The following is a 14787-nucleotide window of genomic DNA, read 5'->3' as shown; positions in this document are numbered from 1 at the left end:
TTTATGAACTCCTTTGTCGTTTTAATTCTGGTGTGTTTTGTATTACTCGTTTCAGGACTTATTATGTATTCACTTTTATAATCTTCTAACTTAATTTCCATTACTGCTATTCTTGTTCCCTTATATGCCTTTTGTGTATGATTTTACTCGCACCGTGTATGTCTCTTTGTTTTCTTCTTCTTTTTGATCATGTCAAAAGGGGGAGAAAATTTGGTGTTGTTGTTGCATTTCAAACCTTGTAGGCACTCAAAAACAATTTTCAAATCATCACATACAACGGGGGAGTATGCACCTATTACGGGGGAGCAAAGATTTCAACATCACACTCTCTTCACAACAACATTTTGTCATAATCAAAAAGGGGGAGAATGTAAACTACATGTTTTTGATGACGACAAGACCACCAACTATGGACAATGCAGCAAGATCAAAAAGAAGATCAAACCATCTTGAATGAGCTTCCAAATCCAAATAATAAATGAGTAAATATAAAGGTATATGATACAAATCAATAGTTCAAATACTTGAGAACAATTCATATTTACATATGCATTTAACATGTTTTCAAAAATCAAAAACAACATTAACAAATCATTTAAAATCATATTTTTGACAATTTGCATAAGTGTATTCGAATACACCATGTTGTATTCGAATACAACTTAAGTCAGAAGCAAAACTTTAAAAGGTGTATTCGACTACACGCATCTGTAGTCGACTACAAGCTAAGTCAGTGGCCAAGTGTATTCGACTACACCCATCTGTAGTCGACTACATGCTAAGTCAGTAGCCAAATGTATTCGACTACACTCATATGTAGTCGAATACAAGTTAAGTCAGAGGCTAAAATACATTGATCTGTATTCGACTACACTGATGTGTATTCGAATACAAGATGTAAAATTTGAATTTTTTGAACGTTACAAAGACGTGTATTCGAATACACATATACTGTATTCGAATACACCTGGAAACATTACAATTTTTCAGATCTGGAATGCCTCTAGAACATTGTAATTTTTCATCAAACCTCTTGGATCAATGGCCACGAATCTGAAAGGATGTTTTATGGAGTATAAATACCCCATAACTTCAGATCAAAAATTAACCATCCTTGAATTAATTCATTTGAACAACTTTGAACAAAATTCTGATTTTTCTAAGTACTTGCATTAGATTTTCATATCATTCTAAAAAGTTCTCAAGTACTTGAATTACTATTGAGTTGTTTATCAATATACCACATCTTAGATTTATTCAAACCTTATTGTATCATTTGTACAAGTAAGATAGTGGTGTGCTATCTTAGAAGAATTGTTAGAAGTTTTGTAGCAAGAATCCCAGGGTGGGAATTGTACATTTTCTAACAAGTAGTTGATTAATCTCTTGTGGTGTGCAAGAGGACTGGACGTACCCTTGGTTATAAGGGGAACCAGGATAAATCTTACCGTGTTCATTTACTTATTGCACTTGTTATTAAGCCTTGTTCTTAAACTCAGAAAATCTGATTATCATATCACTAAAAACAAGAAAATTTACTAACACCTAATTCACCCCCCTCTTAGGCGTACTTCTATACTAACAAATATTTTATTGATGCATATTATAATAAATTATACATTATCTATATAAATTTATTTAATTTGTTTCAATGATCGTCGTTAGTATTATTAATATAATTAATAATTTATTGAAGGTAAGAATAGAAATCACGACCCCATTTGAAAATTCAAACTTATATCTCTTAATCTAAATTTATTACTATCAATTTTGTGAAAATATTATTATTATTGATAAAAAAAAATGATTAAATTATTTTTTCATATATTAGGGATTAAAATAAAACAAGAGAGAAGTAAAGTAACCATGAAAGTAAAAACTGAGAGAAAATAAGAGAAAATGTGAGAAAATTGTAATTGCATTGACGGTGGATCTAATCGAATGAAATGGTTCGTGCATCAGTAAAAGTCGGTTCCGCGAAATTGGTAGTGATTTGCGTTGGTCTTCTAGGGTTTGCTCTCATTGCAGATTTTCTGTGGGCTTCTTCTTCATCTCCTTCTTCATCATCTTTCTCTGTTTTCGATTCCAAAGCTTCCACAATCATTGTTCCTACCAAAGAGAAGAATAAGAAAGAGAAAGAGAAAGAGAAGAAGAATGGTAGTAGTAGTAGTAGTGGAAGATTGCTTGCAGATGCTTATGCCGATTTGGCTGGTCCACAACTCAATTGGGAAAAGATGGAAACTTCACCTGTTCCTCGTCTTGATGGTGCTGCTATTCAGATTCGAAATCGTCTCTTTGTTTTTGCTGGTTATGGCACCATTGATTTGGTAACATTCTCGTTTCCATTCTTTTTTTTTTTATTCTCAAATTAGTCACTTTATTATTAATTCATTCACTAACACTGCAATAGGGTGTTTTCAATTCATATATGGCTTAGTTAAGCACTTATTTTGAATAGAAAACTTAAGTCCTAAATTAATTTGGACCAAATACATTAACTTTCGGTGACCAATTTTTGCTCATATTTTGAGACAGAGGTATTATATGATAAGTGCTTATGTACAAGCTACTTCTGTTATAGTTCTATAGTCAAAGAGAAAATATGGTGAGATTGTTTTCATATTAGATATAAGCTATTTTTGTAAGCTCTCTCAAACACTTGGGTCAAGTGCTTATGTATAAGTTTAGATAAGTTGTTTATAAGCAAATTTAAATGTAGACTTAAGTGTTTATTGTATATAAGAGCATTTATGTATAAGTTGTTTCTAACAAGCTTAGTTAAGCATGTTTAGAATAAGTGTTTATAGTATAAACACTTTTATGCATAAGCTGTTTCTAACAACCTTTTCCTGTATAAGAGCTAAATTGTTTCTATAGTCGAGCTTTTGTTGTATTAGAGCTTTTATGTATTAGTTGTTTTTAACATTGAAAAGGAAATGAGAGTAAATTCCAAGTAAGATTAAAATAGCTTACGCTAATAAGCTACATGGAGCATAGATATATTACAGACATTTTCCATAAGATCATGAAAACACTTACATGCAAGGGCTTAATTAGCACTGCATAATTCGTCCAAATAAGTTCTTTCAAATGTGTGTGAGTGTTTTTTGTTATATTCAATTGTGTTTTGCAGGTGCATTCTCATGTTGATATATATAATTTTGATGACGGAACTTGGGGAGGAAGATTTGATATGCCGAAAGAAATGGCGCATTCACATTTGGGAATGGTGACAGATGGAAGATACATTTATATAGTCACTGGGCAGTATGGCCCTCAATGTAGAGGTCCCACCGCACGCAACTTTGTGCTTGACACTGAAACAAAGCAATGGAAGGATCTCCCTTCTTTGCCAGTCCCTAGGTATGTATATATGAACAATGTATGTACATACTCTCTCAAATTACCACATCACAATTGTTTGTTTATTTATTTCTGACAATCCTTTGCAATTGACGTGCTTCAAATTATTTTCCCCCTTTTTTGGTTCTTTATGCCGGAAGGATGATATTGATGTCAAAGATGTTCCCCCCCAACCCCTTTTTAGTTCTTTATGTTGCTTCAGGGTGTACTGAAGACTCATTCTATTGATCACTTTCATACTTTAGTCATTAAAAAGATTTACCAATGCTGAATCTTGATCTCCCTTGAATACCATGATAGAGAACTAGGATGTGCAGAGGTGTCTGAAAGGTTCATCTCATCTCTGTTCACCAAAATTATCTTTAACTAATTGAATTGGAAAGTTGAAGTTTCGAAGAAGTAATGGTAATATAGACAACAGCACAGCAAAAGATAGAGAAGTGGGATTTGTATATATATAAAATGCGTAACTAAGTAAAACATGAGCCCTTATGTTATGTATTATTATTTATTTATAATAATGATATTTAATTTATACTGATATTGATAAAATTATTATGCAAAAAACATTATACTGTTAACTATTCTGGAAACTGAATAGACTAAGCCTAAAAATGTCATTCTTTCCAGTTTCAATCAGGTTTCACTAATTTGACTTTTGATGGACGTAGAAGGTGACCTGGATAAGCATTTAAGGTGCAGTTTGATTCATTTAGTCTAGGAAAAAGCTTTTGTTGTTGTTTCTGACTTGCTTTTTGGCTCAAAAAAAATTGTGGTTTGGGATGATTTGTCTTAGGAGTTTAGATGTGATTTGGTTGGACATTATGGTGTTTGTTTGATTCATGTAGTTGACTCTAGTGGGAGAAGGCTTTTGTTCTTGTTGCTCACTAGCTTAATTTCATGTATCTAATTTTTCTTGTATCATATTTTGGGTGGAAAATTTTAACAATATTGCACTCAATTTCAGATATGCACCAGCAACTCAACTTTGGAGAGGTAGATTGCATGTGATGGGTGGAAGTAAGGAGAATCGACATACGCCTGGATTAGAACATTGGAGTCTTGCTGTGAAGGATGGAAAAGCATTAGAAAAAGAGTGGAGAAGTGAAATACCCATTCCCCGTGGAGGACCTCACAGGTTTGTGACTTTCTAATTCACAATTCATTGAATTGGTATGGTGATTGATGAGTAATACTGTGCTACTATATCTATAGAAATAACATATTAGTAGTAATATTTTGTGTTACTATAGCAATCAAAAAATTGATTAGAATTATACATAATGATTTTCCCCCAAACCAGTGTGTCTTACTACTACTATTATCTTTAGTTTATTTTTCCTATTCATCTTTATCTGTGTTTCAAGGAAAGCCTCATCATAATTTTGAACCATTTTGGTCTCTTAAGTTGCTTAGGTCAGAAAAACTTCACTGTTTCCTTTTTTACTCTCCATTCATTTTAACTTCTCCAATGGATATTATATTCCTAATCCAGTGTCCTTTATGATTTTTTGGAATATGGAAACATGGTAGCTTATTGTTTTTCTTGTATTTACTTGCAGTATCATCTTTCATTATGTTCTCTTATCTGGTTATCCCTTATGATTATCTAAATTGTATGCTGAGAAGTACAATAAACGGTGGAATAAAGCTTGATATAGTTTTTCAAGGGATTAGGGTACAGAATTTAGATGTTAGAAGCAACAGACTTGTCATTTGAGTCTAACACATTCTAATCTAGATTTATTTATATGCATTTTTTTATGTGAATGCCAGCATTTATGTTTATGTCACCTGCAATTTGTTACTGATAAATATAATATTTTAGGGCTTGTGTTGTGGCCAATGATCGTCTCTATGTTATTGGTGGTCAAGAAGGCGATTTTATGGCCAAACCCGGGTCACCTATTTTTAAGTGCTCGCGTCGGATGGAGGTAAGTCACAAATATAATTGTTACGAATTACAATTCTTGTTTTATTTAGTCCTCTTGTGATCAAACCCAATCTTCCGCGATTTTGTTCCATTGTTTGACACTACCTGTCACTCTTTGTTTATTGTCATGTTAGGTGGTCTATACTGATGTTTACATGTTGGATGACGAGATGAAGTGGAAAACGCTGCCTCCAATGCCAAAACCAAACTCACATATCGAATTTGCGTGGGCGCTTGTAAACAATTCCATTGTTATTGTTGGTGGCACGACAGAGAAGCACCCTGAAACCAAGAAAATGGTTTTAAACGGGGAAGTGCTGCAGTTTAACTTAAATACTTTGGTACTGACTTCTCTTACAAAGCTCTTTGGAATTATGTCTTTGTTTCTGCATATTTGTTCATACTCAATCATTTATGTCGACTTACATTCTTATATGCATTGTACTCTAACTTAGTGGTTGGACTCAAGTGGTTAATAAATTTCAATTAAGGATGAATTGCTTACTTACCTCCCAGTCATTTTTTGGATTACCAGGGCTCCTTTCCTTGAGAATCAGAAGGTTAATGCCAAAAAAATGCATTTTACTCTTTTATATGCAAGTAACAACAATGAAATCCAATTGCAAGTAGGATAATCATACTATGTTATCAATGTCGCTGATAGTTTTCTTTTCAATGTTATCGATTTTGCAGAAGTGGTCAGTGATTGGAAAATTACCATACCGGGTGAAAACGACTTTAGTTGGATTTTGGAAAGGATGGCTGTACTTCACTTCAGGACAGAGAGACAAAGGACCTGATGATCCATCACCAAAAAAGGTCATTGGGGATATGTGGAGAACAAAATTAAAATTGAATGAGTGAGCAATGGCTGTGGAATCATTTTGTAGATTCTTTGTTTAACTATCCAAAATTGCAGCAGAGGCGAAGAGGCCAAAATATTACATATTCTTTGTCCCTAGAATATTCATTGTTGTAATTTATTGAGAATGACTGATTCAATTCAACATTAATAGTTGCTGTCACATTATACAAAAGGAAAATTTACACTCGCATTTCTTGAGGTATGCTTACATGACACACTCACTTCCTTTACCCTGTAAAAGACATTGACATCATCATAATTATATAAAAATAGAGATCTATGTGTTATTTAAACAGAGGTGTGTGCAACTTTTTCAGCAATTAAGGGTGGTGAGTGTTCATGTAAACAATAGTAGTGTGTGCACTATTGATAAACTTTTGTACTGCAGGAGTCTATCTATTGAAGTAAATATATGAATTAATTTTCAAGTTGGCAGCAAGAAATTTGATGTTTTACTCATGGAGTTAGACTGCCTCTTATATGAGCTATTACAAGAATTGAATCCAAGTTTTTTTCTTAAGGGAGAACATGTTACCAACTCTCCATTACCTTGTTGGTTATAAATTTGAACTTCATTTATGTTAATTGTTCTCATTTCTCATGGGATTATTATTGTCTCTTTTAGGTAAAATAGTCATATTATTGTTGTGTCAAAAAAAATAGAATATATAAATTGTGCCATTTAACCTGAAAATTATACTGAAGTTAATTTTTTTTTTTTAATTCAACTTGTTTTATATTTAAAAAAAAAAAAAAGAAATTTACAGTCTTGTAATGTTACAAAATTGACATTAATTCATCAGTTCCTTAACTATTATAGAAAAATAATACAGAGTTAATTTTTCCAGTTTGGAAAAAGAACATCTTTTATACTCATTTTTCTGTAGAAAAGACATACAAATTGAGAGACATTAAGGAACTGATAAAATTGTACTCTTACAACTAAAACACAAATAATTCTAATAATCGATGACTTGAACATTGATAGAAACTTATATGCATAATAAATTTCCATAAGAGATTTTTTTTTTTTGAGAAAGGAATAAGAACAGAAGTGAGAAAATTAAGAGATATAATGGATAATGTAATAGGAAAGGAAGAAAGAGATAGAAAAGTAAGTGTAGAAAGATATGAAATAAGAGAGAAAGTGCAATAGATTAATTATTGATGAACAAAGCCACAACTCCATATGCTAATGAACAGAGCCAAATGTTTTTAGCATCTTCATATCTTTTTAATTATAACTAGTTGCTGTTAAAAGAAGATATTGTCCTTGTAAGATCAATAGAGTTTCTATATTTACAAATAGAAAATACTACAACAACAACAACAACAAATGACACTAGAAATAGCTATGTGATTAAAATACTACTGATGTGATTTATACTGCACATAACATAATGGTCTTAAAGAAAAGAACACATTACATGAGATTCATTTCCTCCTTAATTATTTATTCCTTTAAATTTGAAGCAAAAGCTCCACAAGAAAGAGCTTTTTATCAAACTTAAGTCCAGAAGGTTCAACAAGCTGTAGTAAATCATCCACCATTCCCCCAAAAACATACAAATAACGACCCGAAGGATCTACACAGGCACGATGAAATGATCTAGACTCCGGTTCGTATCCGTTTGATTTCCAGCGTTTCCACATTCTTGTCAACACTCTCTTGGAATTCACTGTGGTTGAAGGGAAAGTGAAAGGGATTGAACTAATATCTAATATCCAAAAGTCATTTTTCCTATGTCTTGATGAGTCTTCACCTCCATAAATTAACAACCTACCTCCTAAAACCATTGTAGCTGTGTGACCAACTCTAGGAAGTGAAACACCATCTGGTATGTTTTGCAAATCATAAAGCACTTGAATCCATCTCATGTAACCTTGACAAGTATCCAATAACCAAACATCATGAAGCACTTCATAACCTGAACCTCTACCTCCAAATAGTATTGTCCTGTTTCTTGCAATGCAAGTTAACGTGTGTCCTGAACGAGGCGGAGGCGATTGTTGGATGACAATCTCGTGCCATGTACCAAAACAATGACTATCTGATAACTCTAAGATCCATGTGTCCCCTAAACGGAGACCGTGAAGTCCGATTCCTCCGTGGATTACCATTCTCTTGTCGTCGATGCAACAAGCAGCATGAGCTCCTCTAGGTGGTGGAGCAACATTTCCTACATCAAGCATTTTCCAGGAAAATGTTATGCCTTTGTTTTCATTGTGTGTAACTTTACCAACCCATGTATCGTTTTGACGGTTTCCGTGATCGTTGATGCCTCCAAATAGAACAAGTAAATCACCCATTTCTACACATGTATGACCAAATCTTCCACTTGGTATGCCTGAATGGACTGTCTGCCATTTCAATATTCTCTGGAAATCATTACCAATGTATGCCACCCACGTGTCATCGAGATGTCGTCCTAAAACAAAGCACAGAACAAATATATTATATATTAGCATGTGAGTATTCGACTTGTATCCTTTGCAACCTCTTAAGTGAAACATCGGCCATTTGATTAATCTAACTCATATTCTTCTATTAGATTAATTCATCGGTCGAGGTTTGGCTGGAGAGGCTTCAAAGGATCCGTGGTGGTAACCATTAACAAGGTTGTCAAGAGAAATAGAAACTTCCTATAAAGGGTCCTATCCTTAGACATCGTATCATATAAAGACAGAACTTGGTTTGAAAATAGTCTTAGAAATGGACAAGAGAAGATGAAAAAGAAAAATAAATTAAAACATACAGTTCATAACAATGAGAGGCTCTGCAAACATTTTAAACAAGAAGAATGTGCCTAATGATGAATAGTGTTTGCTTTAGTTAATAATTGCCCTTTTACCAAAATTCCAATGAGAGGATGCAGCTTTATTTAATTGTATTCTTCAAAAGAAAGTGTGATGAAATGAAACTCTTTTTTTTCATTAGACAGTCTCATTAATATGAGATGTAAAAGACTTTGTATATCATGTAGTTAACCCTTTATTAGGAGTCTCACTCTCTTCAATGAACCTATATATTGCAAGGCAAAAAAGGTAGTGTATAAAATAATTCATATGGTAGCATGTGCCCCAAAAAGGGACATAATATATAGTAGTCCACAGGTATGCTAAGATCATCAAGTTGAAGTCTCCTAGGCAAGTTGACATGCTATAGAATCCCAATTTACATAAATAAATTATTGTAACAAGAAATAAAAAAGAAAGCTTATACTAATACATACATCAATCTTTCATATAATAAAATACAGTGATAAGAAACTTGACATGAAAATTACCATAAATTCACTTCATTCTCAAATAAAAGCTCTATTCCCTAAACTATTACCAGCTAAAATAGTGTAACACCTAATCTGTTAGATGGCCCAATGTTGCAAATAAGGCCATGCCATCTAGAACTTTCAAAATTTAGTCTTAATTGCATTTTTGGTCTCCAAGTGCCACGATAGTGTAATTATAGTCTTTGTGTTTCAATTGCGCGAATTGGATTGTGCAATTATGGTCTTCATATTTCAATTGCACGAATCAGGTTCTCCGCACATCCAATTGTTACAATCAGCTCCTTCCCTCGATTAACCGGTCTAACTTTTAACACTAAGATCCTACATAGCCAATGTGGATCTAAATTAGTGTTGACTTAAAAATTAGACGGTTAGTAGACAGAGGACCTGATTGTGACAATTGAGATACCTAAGAGAGACTCGGGTCGCGCAATTGCAACCAAGATCAAAATTATATAATTTAGAGACCAAAAATGCAATTAAATTTTTTAATTTAATATCCTTTTCTTTTTAGGGTAAAGAACTTGTCTCTCTTTATCAAAACTAGGTGCCATGATATACAAAAAAAAAATAGATAAGATTATAATATATAATATCCAAAATCAGAAGCCATGTGAATCATTTTTGAAGATACACAACACTAAACAACAGAAAATAACCAAAAAAAGAAAGAAAAACAAAAGAATATGGAAAGAGAAACTAACCTCCATCACATCCACCACCAAACAAGACAAGACAATCAGAAACAAAGTTGAGAGAGTGAGAAGCTCTTGCTGTGGGGAAATCCAAATCTCCATGAGGGTATGACAATTTATGACAACAAAGAGAGTCCATCTGATAAACTTTTTTGTATAGTTTCATCCATGAAAATTGATGTTGTTGGTTATGGTGATTGGACTTGAGTAGTGAATCCACACATGTTGAACCAAAGTCTCTCTTGCACAAGGATTTCCAAAGTGTGTTAGATGAAGTTAAAACTTTGAATCTCTTGCAAGTTTTAGATAAAGAGAGAATTGCATCTATAGGGAGAAGAAGGATAATAGTAAAAAGATAATCTTCAGCTATGTTGGTTATTGGTGATCCACTATAATTTTGATTTACACTAAAACTAGTAGCTTCTTCCATGTTTGGTTTTTTTTGTTGAAGCTATGTAAGGTTTTGGTTTGATGATTGTTGGAAGAACAAAAGTTTATGTTTTTTTTTTGGTTGGCTTGTGTTTGGCAGAAGACAGAGAAAAGGGTTTGTTTGAGGTAGATGGTGTGATAAGTTGAGATAGACAATTGGTAATTGGTAAAATTGGTTTTGGTTGTTTTTGTTGAGTAATAATATGTTCTATTGAAGATAATGGTAATTTTGTTTTGATGTTATAAAGATTGATTTTTGACAGGTTAGTGGGGTGCCCATATTTTCTTTGTCGTTTTTATGAAATTATTAAGTGTTTTGGCTTTGTTTCATCATGTTTTTGTAGGTTGTTCATTTTATCAAGATAAGACAAGAGATTTCACTTTTTATGCCAAAACAAAATTTGAATGAAAGAAGGAAGGAAAATAAGAACTCTGACATTGGCAAAAATCATTGTGTAAAGATACTACATTAGGTATGGTAGTTTTTTTTTTCTTTGTTATAGTTAGTGTAATTTAATTTTGAAGAGTATGCTTTTGTCATGTTGACTTTTCTTGTCTAAATTTCAATCAACTTAAGAGGTTGAATTAGTTAGACCCTACTAAACATTAAGACAGTCATGTTACTTTTAATTTAGGTTTCCACCAACAATTAATAGAGCTTGGATAGCTAAATAACAATCATTTGAATGGAACATCTATAATTAGCATCTTTGAATCTGCCCAATAGAGACAGAACGTGATTAGTGAGATAAGGATTTATTATCACAATGGACCCTCAATTGAGTGCATGTATTTATCTTAAGGGTGTTTTGATTATGACAATAGAGACAAAATAAAGTGTATCTGTGAATTAGTTTATCTTGAGAAATTTTTCAAGCACTCATTGTCATATAATTAATTTAGAAAGCCATACAAATATATCCTTTAATTTAGAATATTTAGAAAACCATAAGTGCACTAATTGAATTACAGTATTTTAATTTGAATAAAGATTAGGCCAAGTTTAGCATAGCCTCACATAGTTTCATTTATACATCTTATATTATTTCTAGTTTGAGTATAGCACACAAAAAACATTGCGAGACAAATGGATTTAATGCATTCAACAAAAATTACTGTCAATGATCTCAGCCGTTGAAAATCAGACAGTTGATTTCAAATTTCCAATTTGCCGAAGTCATAATATAAGTTATCCGATCTCAATCTAACGGTTTAGATCAACTAACTGCAGTGACTGCAGTAATTATTGACAGCAGTGAACCCAACTACGTGATCCACCAGCCTTAATAAAATACATCCTTGCAGTTGCACTTATGATACAATTTCTGGTGCATGTCAGCCACACCCAAGAAGTATAAATTAATGTGTCCAAAAAAAGTCAAAGATTAGAAGCTTGAAGGATTCGGAATCTTCATTCTTGTCTACTCATGTCAAAGGGAGAGGATAATATTACGCAGGTGCAACTTCTTATTTCTGCAAATCAACAACTTATTTATGCAAATTGCAGACTTTTCCTTTGTGTATTAATTTCTGAAGAGCAGCTTTGGCTTCTTCTAATGTTTCTACAGTCTGCCCTTCATCAAATGATATCCTCTGAATGTTGAACTGCATACAAGACATAAAATAATACTAAGAAAAACAGAAGCTACAAAAATATTAGATAGTCAATCTAACAGCTGTAATAAAAGCTTACCTGGGCACCTTGACGGACCCTAATATCGGTCCCTTTGCTGTCGATGGATATGAGTGCTGCGTCATCTACCTCAGACTCACTAGATAGTAGTTTCTTTAAGGGCTTTGAGAATATTGCATTGAGTTCCTATTATTTCAAAAAAAATAAAACCAAGCAATGAAGTGATATAGATAACTTAAGACCAATCTAGAACGCCAGTCATTTGTTTAATTACAGAAGCCATTAGTGTCTGTTGTATTAGACATCAGTTTGTGACAGTTAAATGTTTAGAGATAATTAGCCATCGTAACAATTGCCTTCAACTGTAGATAAGCCCGTAAAAATCTCAAACACTGAGATCAACATAATATGATATACATGGCTTGTTTCTCTTTCACTTTCTCAGTTTCCCGCAGTTTCCTTCATTTCCTTACCGATGCTCAGATTCTTTTACTCAAGGACAGATTTTAGATAATTATATGAACAAGTATATAAGTGATGCAATGTCATTGGAAAAGATTTGACTGAAACAGCTAGACTCGCAGATCAACCTATGTTTGAGGGTTATTTTCTGGTAGGGGAGAAATAACTAATAAGGATTAGGACTCGGGAAAACTAAAGTAATAATTTATCTACCCGTTTTAGGAACTTCAGGGAATAAAAGGAAAAAAGTAATGGATAACTAGTAAATCCATAAATTCATCCTGAGTGAAGTACGTGAATGTTCATTTAGTTATGCATAATGCATCTATCTCCACTCTCCAGCTACTATGCTTAAGAAGTTATAATCTCCCTTCCAGAAACCAAATCCATAAAGTTCTTCTAAATGGAGTAAGAAAGAAACTATTTGAGTTAGAGGTAAGAAACAGAAGTATTTTTCCTTTAAAATCCTGAGTTAGAATTCAGAAAAATTACCTTCAGATACTGCTCACCCCCATCAACTGCAATCTTGTCAGGTTGAAGGGTTTCATACTCCTTTACATCCACCCAGGCAACAGTACCAAAGCCTCCAATGAAATATATGTCACTGAAATACACAAAAATGATTGAATTAGGTGTGTAAGTTGTGGTACCGAACAAGAAGAATTTGTTTTCCCAATTCTGCATGGAATTTATGGTTTGGGAGTGCTGCATTATGTTAGACTATTTATTATTAGTAAATATATATTATAATATAAGGAATGTTTATAAGAGGAGTGGGGAGGCAGAATTAATTGTGACAGGGCAGAATTGATGGACAGTTATTGATATGGCAGTTTGAGACAGTTACTCAGTTAGTTATTATTGTGTGTGAAAAAATAGGGAATTGCAGCCTATTGTGGGTAGGCATTAAATTAGAAAAAAGGTTATTGGGTGGGAGAGACCAAGCTCTCCAATTCTTGGAAGTAGGGATTATGTATCTTTGTAAAATAATCTGTTAAAATGTGTGAATTGTAAAACAGTCCCTTTGAGATCTGTTAGTCCAGGGATTTATCTAAATAATACAGTATTCCATTCCTTTCCTATAATTTCTATATTGGTACAGGTTTTATCACATTATCTCATAAGGAACTACGTAAATTTTTATGGGATGTTTCAAAGAGAAACAAAAAGTCCTTCACATGATCTTGATGCTTCACCAAACCCTAAAAGTATGATTGTTTCATAACTAACTGGAAACTGTTTCTTTTGTCAAAATGGGCCCAATATTGACAAATATAAACCAGGCCAAAGTAAAGTGCCCCCAAAAGAATTTGCATAAAAGATGATTTGTTCAACACAACATGGCTGGAAAGTAATAGACCTTATATTCTGCATCCTAAAATAGTAGAAGTTGCCCCACTGCTGAGAAGGACCCTGATGGTGTTTTGCAATGTACTGCTTATGTGCCCATTCCTGTTAGGCAAATAAACAACAATCAGAAATAGTTCTGAATATGTGCTTAACGGTAGAAAAAAGTGTACATTTTCTGAACCACAAGAATAAATTATTAGATCAATAACCTGTTGATCTTCTGGAAGCGGATAAACATCCCCAAAAATAGTTACTCTTGCGTTCGACAAGCCACTCCATCCAGGTATCTAATAAACGTAACTTTCAATAAAACTCAAACGGAAAAAAAAAAGAAGCACAACATAAAAGCTCAGATAGGAAATATCAAATAGCAAACCTGAACAACAAGAGTGCATCTTGGGTCAGCCAACAAATTCCTAGTGTGAATTGCAAGAGGAGAAAATGAGAATATTGGATCTGCAAATCAAGAACACATGTCATGTTTTATAGATAAACACTGAATAAACAAGTAAGGTAGTGATCAGATGAAACAAATTTCAGAAACGAATCAAATAATCAAGCTTATGTAATGGAGATTGGAGAGGGACAAATGATACCAGCATACTGGCACATCCCGAGTAATTGGATATATTGAATAGGAGAGAATTTCCTCTCTGGTAGGAGCTTCAGCTCTGGTGATACTTCAGAGTTGTAACTGAGCACACTGCTCTTTTCCATTGAATAATAGAAAACAGAATTTCTTAGTTTTCTAGTTTCTATCATCCCTA

At 33.2% G+C, this 14787-nt stretch overlaps 3 protein-coding genes across 5 annotated transcripts in view; 1 reads left to right on the top strand and 2 right to left on the bottom strand.

The window, feature by feature from the left end:
- Nucleotides 1-1861: 1861 nt before the first annotated feature.
- Nucleotides 1862-6596, top strand: LOC101496243 (kelch repeat-containing protein At3g27220). Of its 3 annotated transcripts, none has more exons than XR_001144258.3 (7): nt 1862-2327; nt 3134-3363; nt 4331-4501; nt 5192-5297; nt 5431-5637; nt 5752-5856; nt 5990-6006. XR_001144258.3 is itself a non-coding variant. In XM_027336109.2 (7 exons), exons 1-6 carry the CDS (start codon nt 1947-1949, stop codon nt 5844-5846), a joined length of 1110 nt encoding a protein of 369 aa, XP_027191910.1. In that variant the 5' UTR covers nt 1862-1946; the 3' UTR covers nt 5847-5856; nt 5990-6596. The 3 variants fall into 3 exon arrangements, 2 of the variants coding, with proteins under 2 accessions (XP_027191910.1, XP_004507025.1); XM_027336109.2 differs by having other exon boundaries at nt 5832-5856; nt 5990-6596; XM_004506968.4 differs by lacking the exon at nt 5752-5856 and having other exon boundaries at nt 1863-2327; nt 5990-6596.
- Nucleotides 6597-7363: 767 nt separating this feature from the next.
- Nucleotides 7364-10749, bottom strand: LOC101495912 (F-box/kelch-repeat protein At1g51550). Its single transcript, XM_004506967.4, has 2 exons — nt 10156-10749; nt 7364-8590 (listed from the first exon to the last, which is right to left on the bottom strand). Exons 1-2 carry the CDS (start codon nt 10574-10576, stop codon nt 7623-7625), a joined length of 1389 nt encoding a protein of 462 aa, XP_004507024.1. The 5' UTR covers nt 10577-10749; the 3' UTR covers nt 7364-7622.
- A 903-nt stretch (nt 10750-11652) lies between these two features.
- The window catches only part of LOC101495584 (putative pyridoxamine 5'-phosphate oxidase family protein), a gene marked incomplete at its 5' end in the record, with an annotated part of 6230 nt that continues 3095 nt past the window's right edge, over nt 11653-14787 (bottom strand). Inside the window, 6 exon segments of the mRNA NM_001309658.1 lie at nt 11653-12180; nt 12269-12394; nt 13163-13274; nt 14031-14122; nt 14230-14307; nt 14397-14476. Of these exon segments, the coding sequence (NP_001296587.1) occupies nt 12064-12180; nt 12269-12394; nt 13163-13274; nt 14031-14122; nt 14230-14307; nt 14397-14476 (605 nt within the window). The 3' untranslated portion in view covers nt 11653-12063.

Source organism: Cicer arietinum, chromosome 6 (assembly GCF_000331145.2).
Source record: "Cicer arietinum cultivar CDC Frontier isolate Library 1 chromosome 6, Cicar.CDCFrontier_v2.0, whole genome shotgun sequence".
NCBI lineage: Eukaryota > Viridiplantae > Streptophyta > Magnoliopsida > Fabales > Fabaceae > Cicer > Cicer arietinum.
This window is presented reverse-complemented; position numbering and strand designations above follow the sequence as displayed.

What these genes read in the sequence shown, in the direction of transcription:
- LOC101496243 (XM_004506968.4), top strand. Translation starts at nt 1,947, where the DNA reads ATGGTTCGTGCATCAGTAAAAGTCGGTTCCGCGAAATTGGTAGTGATT. An exon ending in GTTATGGCACCATTGATTTG is followed by an intron (nt 2,328 to 3,133) that starts GTAACATTCTCG and finishes TGTGTTTTGCAG; the next exon opens with GTGCATTCTCATGTTGATAT. An exon ending in CCTTCTTTGCCAGTCCCTAG is followed by an intron (nt 3,364 to 4,330) that starts GTATGTATATAT and finishes ACTCAATTTCAG; the next exon opens with ATATGCACCAGCAACTCAAC.
- LOC101495912 (XM_004506967.4), bottom strand. Translation starts at nt 10,576, where the DNA reads ATGGAAGAAGCTACTAGTTTTAGTGTAAATCAAAATTATAGTGGATCA. An exon ending in TGGTGGTGGATGTGATGGAG is followed by an intron (nt 8,591 to 10,155) that starts GTTAGTTTCTCT and finishes GCTTTGTTTTAG; the next exon opens with GACGACATCTCGATGACACG.